Source organism: Aedes aegypti, chromosome 3 (genome assembly GCF_002204515.2).
Source record: "Aedes aegypti strain LVP_AGWG chromosome 3, AaegL5.0 Primary Assembly, whole genome shotgun sequence".
NCBI lineage: Eukaryota > Metazoa > Arthropoda > Insecta > Diptera > Culicidae > Aedes > Aedes aegypti.
Window position 1 is genome coordinate 47,713,623 of NC_035109.1, and position 9,652 is coordinate 47,723,274.

At 39.1% G+C, this 9,652-nt stretch overlaps 1 protein-coding gene across 6 annotated transcripts; it reads right to left on the bottom strand.

Annotated features, from left to right (window-relative positions):
• Nucleotides 1–408: 408 nt before the first annotated feature.
• LOC5570062 (solute carrier family 25 member 40) lies at nt 409–5,606 on the bottom strand. 6 transcript variants are annotated; one of them, XM_021854826.1, is made up of 3 exons: nt 5,374–5,606; nt 4,634–4,817; nt 409–1,485 (listed from the first exon to the last, which is right to left on the bottom strand). In XM_021854826.1, exons 2-3 carry the CDS (start codon nt 4,770–4,772, stop codon nt 485–487), a joined length of 1,140 nt encoding a protein of 379 aa, XP_021710518.1. In that variant the 5' UTR covers nt 4,773–4,817; nt 5,374–5,606; the 3' UTR covers nt 409–484. The 6 variants fall into 6 exon arrangements, with proteins under 6 accessions (XP_021710518.1, XP_021710517.1, XP_001653053.1 ...); XM_021854825.1 differs by having other exon boundaries at nt 4,634–4,845; XM_001653003.2 differs by having other exon boundaries at nt 5,364–5,606.
• Nucleotides 5,607–9,652: the final 4,046 nt, after the last annotated feature.

Sequence of the window (9,652 nt, forward strand, 5' to 3'; positions counted from 1 at the left end):
TGTAGAATTCCTAAGTTAACCCCCCCTGAATTTGTGAAAGAAATTTTTCGACTAAAACACCATCTATGGTCGGAAATGTAATGGGAGCCGTTTTTCCCATATATTTGGTCGATTTTGCCCATACTAACTTTAAGCTCGGTTAGTCCCTCCCACACCCCACTTTAGAGTTGACGGATTTCGCTCAAATTTTCACAGTAGCTTCTGGGGGTCAAAATTAACAAATTTGGGGTGCAACTCCAGCTTTCTGAAGTTTAATCATAATGGGCCATCCTAGTACAGAAGTTATGCGTTATATAATCGTTTCTACGTGTAATTTGACAATGGACTTTTGAGGTCACTCGTCCCCCCTGATGGAAATTCTGGCTACGGCCCAATGGATGTCGCCTTTATGATTGAAGAAGTATTCCCTTTTTTCGTTTTCATTCTTTTGTACAATCTATATTTCAACAATAAAATAAAACCTATTGGGTCCGAACTGAACTCATCAATACCCAACGCCGGTGTGCTTTTTAGTCTTTATAAGTGCGCCCTGATCCTTCTCCCACCTGGCCTGATATCGAGTCACGTTGTAATTGTAGAAGAAGTTCTTGCCATACTCAAACGAGGCGATCATAATGGCACAAGCGGGAGCAACCTTGACCAGCCGTGGTGTCAATCCGGCAAACAGTCCTTTGATTCCGTTCCTTACGTAGATGTTGCGCATCGTTTCAAACGTTCCGGAGCTTTTCTGTGGCTTTTTCTTCTCGCCGTTCTCAGCGTACAGGAACTTCTCACCAAACTCAATCTGCTGATGGGTCTTAACCACATCGAATGGAACCGTGAGGAAGGCGGCGACACCACCCGAGATGGCACCTCCGACAAAGCTTACTCCAAACGTGGGTTGCGTTACGTTACAGCGTTTTTTGAACGTTTCATACGTCGTCCAGTAGATGCCACTGAATGGGACATCCCTCAAAATAGTTGGGAAGAAACCTTTCCACAGTCCCATGATTCCTTGCATTTTTAGCATACTGCGAAAACCTCGTCCAACCTCAGTGTAGCTAAGCTTCTCGGATTGCATCTTGGTGCGAATCAGTTCCAACGGATTCACAATCGTTACAGCCATTACTCGAGCTGATCCGCCGGCCACCAACGGTAACCAGAAGGGTAATTCGGCTGATTTGTCTCTCTTACGAAGATAGAATTCCTTCAATCTCAATCTGAACTGTTCATATGCTACGAAATAGATCACTGTAGTGGGCAAGGCCAGGACCAGCGTTGGACTAAGGCCGGACCACAATGACTTAACTCCCTCGTGGTGACTGATTTTGACGAACGCGTCTATCGTTCCGGTGAAATGCAGTTTCGGTTTGGCGAACGCCGTTCCATTGGGACCGCAGGGACACAAATGATCCATCAGGCCATTGCAGTACAGGTAGCATTTATTCGACAGCATCATCTTCTGCTGTGTCTGTAGCCGGGTCTTCACCACATCTAGCGGGGTCACTAAAATAAGACAAGACAAACAGTTAGTAACGATATCCGTTTGTTCAAGTAGGTACAAGTCAATCTGTTCTGCATGAAGTTCAATTGTTAATAATTGTAGGTTACCCATCATAGTGTGACCACTGTGTTTAGTCCACACCAGAGGCGCTATAACACATCCACAAAACATTATGGTAATAAGGTGTCGTAACGCAAGTTGGTAAGAGAAATTGCACAGTTAAGGTTCTCGATATCATCAATTCTTCCAGTTAAAATGAATAAGGTCGTATATATTTTGTAGATTGACTACTTCCCAATTTAAGCGTTATCCTTATTTTGATTTTTGTGTATAACTCAAGGAAAAAATGTAGAATAAATTTTTGAAAAACTTGCTCCACTAATGGGGTGACTCCCAGATCTTTTCCTTATCCCACTAACCCAATATCCTTTCCATGACAACTGTGGAAATACAGAGGTGATCTCGGTCTCTAGTAACTAAGTAACGAACATTTCTTCCCTTCCCTGATGACGGAGTAGCAACTACGAATTGTACGGTCATCTATGCTGAAGCCATTTTTATGGCAGTTGCTAAAACCATCAAAGAACATACACACGAAATTTGAAGTTTATTGGAGGTAAATTGCGATAGTTATTCAATAAATAATTCGTACACAACCTTTTTTGACCAATTCTCACCATAAACGACGGTATGTTCAAATCAATCGACACTACGATGATTACATCTACAATGTTACTTCTTATATGATGAGATACAACACTTTTTATATTAATGGAGGGATCATTAGAGCATGTTTAAGAAAAATACTAATCGAACATTAATACTTCACTTTTGCAAAAGACAAAGAAAATACTAAAAATCACAAGTAAGGCGAGCAAATACCTCTAAACTCTAATATGTTGCATATCTTGACAGATCGGAATATTTCATCTGCGACTTACAGACTTCTTCAGTGCTTATAAGTCGCAGACGAAATAGGCCTATCTGTCAAGATAAGCAACATATTAGAGTTTTTTAAAGACACTTCTGTTTCTAGTAGAAATCACTCTTCGGAACAGAACCCTCCAATAAAGTATTTACATATTCCATTTGTTGATTAAACACTAGATTAAACCCACATTTTTTTTAATATTTGCTACTAGCTTTGGCTCGACATTCCAAGGGGTGTCCGTGTATTCTCTTAGATTAAAATCTTTCATCTTTCCATCTACAAAATTGTAAAAAAGAATGTTCGCCACTCGTTTGCTGAACTCGCTTTACAGCACTCGACGTAATTATCCAACTCGGCAAGCTACGTTGAATAACATGTACGAATCATGTAAGAACCATCACTTTACAACTTGTTGTGAAACTACTATTACGTTTCCGGTTCCTACATGAACGCTTCAATGCTGCAATGAACAGTTCTTAAAACATTTTTAAAAATTATCAAAGGAAGCAGTTTTGGTGATGTTTATATTAAATTTTCATTGCCAAATAAACGACAAAGTTTTTGCTCATTGATATTAAATTTGATCTAATTTCAACAGATGCTAAATTACTGCAAATTACTTGCCCATGCTTCAATAGAAGTGCGAAATGTAAATCAGCGCCTTCCGTTTGATAACGCTTAAAATGTCGTCGACGTGTCTCCACCATTTATCCGGTAAAACTTCTTGTTTCTTTAAATTTATTCTTCTTCTTGGCATTAACGTCCCCACTGGGACTGAGCCGGCTTCTCAGCTTAGTGTTCTTATGAGCACTTCCACAGTTATTAACTGAGAGCTTTCTTTGCCTAAGTTTCCATTTTCGCATTCGTATATCGTGTGGCAGGTACAATTAAACTCTATGCCCAGGGAAGTCAAGGAAATTTCTTTTACGAAAAGATCCTGGACCGACCGGGAATCGAACCCAAACACCTTCAGAATGGCTGTGCTTTGTAGCCGCGGACTCTAACCACTCGACTAAGAAAGGCCCCTAAAAAATTCCTCAATACTCGCCATGAATAGCTCCCACAAAAAATAATTCAAGCAGTCATTTCTCCAAAGAGATACCTCTACCACCCTCTACTGATTTTCTTGGATTTCCTCTGAAAAGGAGTTTCTGTAAATAAATTACTCCAGAAATCCCTCCGAATATTTCTTCAGGAAGTCCTTCAGAACTTTTCTGAGAAATTTCCAAGGGAAGTTCTTAAAGAGTTCATCCAACCTTGAATTAAATTTAGTAGAATCAATGGTATTTTATTTGAGAAATATTAGAAAAAAACTACAGGAGAGATGTGTCGATAAAATACTTCAGAAATTCTTAGATAAATTAGGAGAAACTAGAACTCAATTACCTTAATGAATTTATTTAGGTGTTCCTGGATTTGGAAGAGGCCTCAATAGACTTAGTTTCATTGGGATAATCCCTGGAGGATTTTTTGAAGCAATGAATGAAGCAACCGTGCATGAATTTTTGTTAGAAATCTAATGAAAATGCCTGCAAGGGCCCAGATAGCCATAGCGGTAAACGCGCAGCTATTCAGCATGACCATGCTGAGGGTCGTGGGTTCGAATCCCGCTGGTCGATGATCTTTTCGTAAAAGGAAATTTCCTCGATTCCCAAGCATAGAGTATCTTCGTACCTGCCACACGATATACACATGCAAGTCAATTGGCAAAGAAAGCTCTCAGTTAATAAATGTGAAAGTGCTCATAAGAATACTAAGCTGAGGTGCAGGCTTTGTCCCAGTTGGGACGTAACGCCAGAAAGAAGAAGAAGGAACTGTAAACTTGAAATATTAACTTCTGGAGGAATTAGTTTTCTGGAAAAATCCCTAAATATGGAGACAGTAGAATACACCTTTGAGGACTTTCTTAACAGAACTCCTTCGAAGAAATTGGTGGAAACATATCTAAAGAAAATCCTGGAAGAGAGGACTCGTCTCAACTCACAACTGTAAAATACCGGAAACTAACAGCTGTGGTGGCCGATGCTGACTAAGTTTATGTTCGTATAAACATATTAAAATATTAAATAATTCAAAAGTTATTATCTTTGTCCTATGGTCATATAAAATCATGGATAGGGCAATCCTTAGACTGTTTCACCCAGGCTTTCTAGTGCGTTGGATTTGTCCCACTTCTCGCGCCAAGTCCTTCCATATATCTTGAAAATTCTTCAACTTACTGAACAGCGAAGTAACAAGCGCTCCACTACATGACGACAGAATCTGCTGATAGGGTCGGATCCGGAAACGGCTGTCATCCATGTCGACACCGGGCGCCGGCAGGGGAGATTCGGAACGAGAACCGGATTCGGCGGTCATCGTGTGTTTGGTATAATGGGTGACAGGAGCCTTTCACCAAAACAACTGACGAAACATTTGCCAACTTTGCGCACTATTCAACAATAGCTGTGTTCAACGAGCTGCTCGAACTTGGTTGCAACCACTTGCGAGTCAGCTTTTGGTGTTCATTGAGCCACTCCAACCTACTTCGAGTCGCTCGGGTTTGTGTTCATTGAGCCGAGTCCAACCAACTCCGAGTCGCTCGAAACAGGTTGGAAGCTAGAGTCCGAGCTAGTTCAACCAGCTCGCAGTAGCTCGTGTTTTTGACGTTTAAAACGTAAACATTGAGGAAAAAAAAGCAAAATTCCGAAGCGATACGGATTGTTAAGTGCGCGAATTTTTTTTCACGTGGAATTCCGGTAAATTAGTAAAAAGAGTAAAAAGAGCGTTCATTGAGAAAGCAGCTTGGAGTTGCTCGAAGTAGCTTTGACAGTTATTTGTTGACAAAAAATACGAGCTAGTACAACCAACCCCGAGCAAGTTCGATCAAAGTCATTGAACACAGCTAATATCTGACAGTCATTCTGAGTTTCTGTTTGATCTTCCTTGTTGCTGACGATTGAAGTGCACCTCCTCTCACCAAGACTGCTTGATTGCTTGATGGCAAATCTTTTACGCGACCAGTGAAGAGGGTGATAAAAACTGACAATCCGACGGACGGAACGCTTGTCTTATCACTGCACGATGTATACGCGTAATCACTAAACTGGCTGATGGCTTCTAGAGTTTTGTTGCGCGCACAGACCAAAGAGAAAGGTGGGACTGGACGGGGAGGAACGTTGCATGCATGCAAGCGTTTGACAGCAAAACAGAGAAAGCCGCGAACAAGCAGAGCAAAACATCAGTCGACGAAAGTGGGTGCGCAGCAGCGAATTTTGATAGATTTCCCAGTTAAAAAATGTTGAGCGTGTTGGTCCGTTTTCGATGTTTTTAACTGCTTACACTGAACGAAATCTCCCGTTCTTAATGATTTTTAATATTGTCAGTGCAGACATAATCAAGAACGAACACTATTTCGCGCGACCAAACGTCGACCTTTTCATGTTAGTGTTCGAGCGAAACAGGCTATTTCAATGCGTCGCTGGAGCACTAAACTGCAAAGCGCTCAACAGTCCAGCGACGCGACAGTTGAGCCAGGTCCGTCCCACTCGGGCTCAGATTGGGTACCCCTTCTAATACTGCATTTGGTCCCTCGGAAGTGCAAAAAGTACCCAAGTTTGACAGATCGCAGTACACTTTTCACGGCATTCTAGATTACCTTATGAGCCATAAAATTTTGGACTACTGCAAGGGACATGGAGGTCTTTAATTTGTCTTTGGTTGAGCGACGTTGCAGCGATTACTCGGATGCACAACATTTAACTTTTTTTGAAATTTTTACCCCGTTAATTTGCACATCGTTAAGATTAAAAATGGCTCAAACGTCATTCAGCTCATGGAACGGAGTAAAGTGAATTGAAACGCTGTGAAACAGAACGCAGAATCAAAACAAAACAACCAAAAGGGTAACCAGAAGTACGATTTTCTGTTGATCGTAGGGTGAATAGAAGTTCAAATTAAAAATGAACCCCGATGGTTTGCATGAGGTACCGTTCAAATTAGCGGGGGTGTACGGTATACAATATGGATGATTTTGCAGTGCAGCACGTTTTTAAGAAAAGGGGGGTTTGAAAAAGTGGTTTTTTGTGTATGCAGGTCAAAAAGTTTTTTTTTTTTCTTCTAAAGACCCCTACTGTTCCTAGAAAAAATTTCTGGCTACGCCATCGCATCATATAAATGCAATAACGAAAAAAGATAATATTTAAGTTCTTTTGTCAAAGATTTCAATTTTTTTCTTAGTGATTCGATTATCCAGAGGATTCGATTATCCGGAGTGAAAAAAAATCGATACTCCGGATAATCGAGTCCGACCTGTATAGATATTTTCTCATACATACATTTTGAAAATACAATATGATATATTGTTCATGTATTGTATTGATTAGCAATTCGTGTATTGTTGTACAATACAAAAACAATTCAATAAACTGTATATATTAGTGGTGAAAAGTATAGTATTTGTATTTTGTAGTTGGGAGACAAACTTACCGGATATGCGTGCCAACAATAGCAAAATAATTTAAACTCCTATAGAAGTAAAGATATTTACCATGGTTGCATTCGTTGTTACAGCTAATGTCAAGTGAAATCTACAAAACTACTTATTGTGCTCTGCAAGATAAATCCACGTAATGCGATTATCTGAAAATGTCGATATACCGTCGCAGTGATAATGAAAATCACCAAATGTTTCAGATTTAGCAAATTTGAAACATTTGCGTCCTTGAAGAACGAAAAAATCCAAGCCTACTTGAATTTTGACGTTGCGTATGAATTGCGCGCATATCTTCTGCGCGTTACCGCCGCCCCTGGATGTGGATTTAATATAAGCACCGCAATATTTTTACTTTTTGAATATTTTTCACCAACATTTCTTGCTCTCTGAACTTGTTTTGTTTACTTCTTTTAGCCAAGCTACACAGAAAAAAGCAACAGTTGTTTTACGCGAAAATAGGAATTTGACCAAAATTGTAAGGTATAAACCCAATAAAAAACAATGCAAAGCTGAAAATGAAACTGCTGAGCATTTACTCTGCAACTGCGGAGCATTGCTTGATCAAAGAATGTTAGCTTTTGAAAAAGGGTTATTAGAGCCCTTGGAAATTTGGCAAGGTAGTCCTAATAGGGTAATAGACTTTATAAAATGAGTTGTGCCCAGTTGGGACAGTGTGACACATCAACCAATGTCTATCACATCACAATTGTGAAAGGATATTTGATGAGCACCAAATAAAATATGGGTCATACCACAATATTCCTAAATAATGGAAGCAGTGGTTAAAAAGGCTCTACAGATGAGGAAAAAAAACAATACAGTTTTCTGTTACAGTATATTATATTGTTTTTAAATTGTATATTCAAACAAGAATTATATTGTACATTAATGGATTATTCCATTCACTGAATGATACATTTTTATCCGGGCTTTCCTAAAAAGGCCTCATTTGTATATTCAACTGGAACCGAGTTGAGGCCTGTTAAACAAACGTCCAAATTGCAATTTTGATGACGAAAAACGTTCCAACTTCACTAGGCAGATGCAAGTTATACTAGGGCCGCTCCGCTCTTCATATTATTTTACACAGCGATTGTCTCAACGGTAAGCATTATCCAAATTTCCCGTCGGGTTCCTGTGGAGTGATGTATGTTGCATCATACTACCTAATAATACCTGTGTGAACCTGTCTGTACTTAACGACTTACTAACAAAAACACGATTTGGTTATACAGTCGAATCTCCACATCTCTATGTTCTACATCTCGATATCTCTCCCTATGTCGATGATTTTTTCGGTCCCTTCATTCTGCATACATTTTTTATTTTATAATTTAATTTACCGGGTACCCCCGTTGGTCTGACCACATTTAATCTGAACACTTTTTAATTTGTACCCCGCCAATTTGCACATCGTTCAAATTAAAAATGGTTCAAACGTCATTTAGCTCATGGAACGGAGTGAAGTGAGATGGAACGCTGTGGAACGGAACGCAGAATCAAAACAAAACAGTGAAAGAGGTAACCAGAAATACGTTTCTAGGGTGACTAGATGTTCAAATTAAAAATGAACCCCGATGGTTTGCATGAGGTACCGTTAAAATTAGCGGGGTTGCACGGTATTTATTTTATTTATTTATTTTATAATCTCGCACTGCAACACACATCCTTTTTAAAAAGCACACATCTATATTGGTATGGAACTCAAAAGCGGCTGGAAGAATCCAGTTGTCCAAAATGTTCATTTTCAGCGTTACCAAATCAAGACTACACGCAAATAACTTTTCTTGTATAATCTACCGAATCCATGGTAGAATTAAGAACTGCACCAACGATTTTCAACCGACTACAAAAATCTGTTAAGTTTACTATAATCTAGTGAAAATTACTGAGCAGTGCAGTAAATTTGACTATGTCCATAGTAGCATCCACTAGAAAGCATTGTATTTCAATCCGTGACACCCACCGTACAACACAGTGTGATCAAAAGTAAGACGCTAAACTTCTCAAATCTAGAATGTTTCTAGTCATAAATACTACAACTCTGGTAAAATTAACAGAAGAAATTTTTTTGTGTAGTGATGTTGACTATGTTTTGGTAGAGTTAACAGATTAATGTAGTCGGTTGAAAATCGTTGGTGCAGTTCTTAATTCTACCATGGATTCAGTAGTTTTTACAATAAAATTCATTTCAGTGTAACAATTGAAAAGGCCTCATCTCCAAAAAGTGAACAATGAGAAAAACGCAATCTTGGTTTGTCGAACAATATATAAAATTCATATTATAAATTTAAGCATTGTATGTGACTTTATCGTTCAGAAAGTCGCTGAACAAATTGATTTATAGCAATGAGTAATCATTACTATCATTTTAGCCAAAAATCCTACTAAAAAACGAATTGAAAGTAATGAGGCTTTTATTTCACCAAATCTATTGAGCCCTTTTGATTTGTGCCCATAGACGCCGGCCGACGCTGATGAGGCCAGTGAGTTGACGCCTTTGTTTACTCTAACATGTGTTGAGGCCTTTAGTTGTGGCTTATTTTTTCACCATCCTCAGATGTGGCCTTTTTTAAATCATTAAAAATTGATGATAAAATAAGAAAATTGAAGTATGGAATAGTGTTAAGTGGTAAAGTAAGGTACATGGGAATATCTGCAGCAAGAGAAGATTCATGCGGTGAATTAAATTTGTGATTTATTCAATCATCGTCATCCACGAACACAATGTATGTGCTACGCGACTGTGTCGTCGAGAAATTGT

Coding starts and splice junctions, on each gene's coding strand:
- LOC5570062 (XM_021854826.1), bottom strand. CDS start 4,772: ATGACCGCCGAATCCGGTTCTCGTTCCGAATCTCCCCTGCCGGCGCCC. Junction 1,486..4,633: donor GCTTGTTACTTCGCTGTTCA/GTAAGTTGAAGA, acceptor GTCTTATTTTAG/TGACCCCGCTAGATGTGGTG.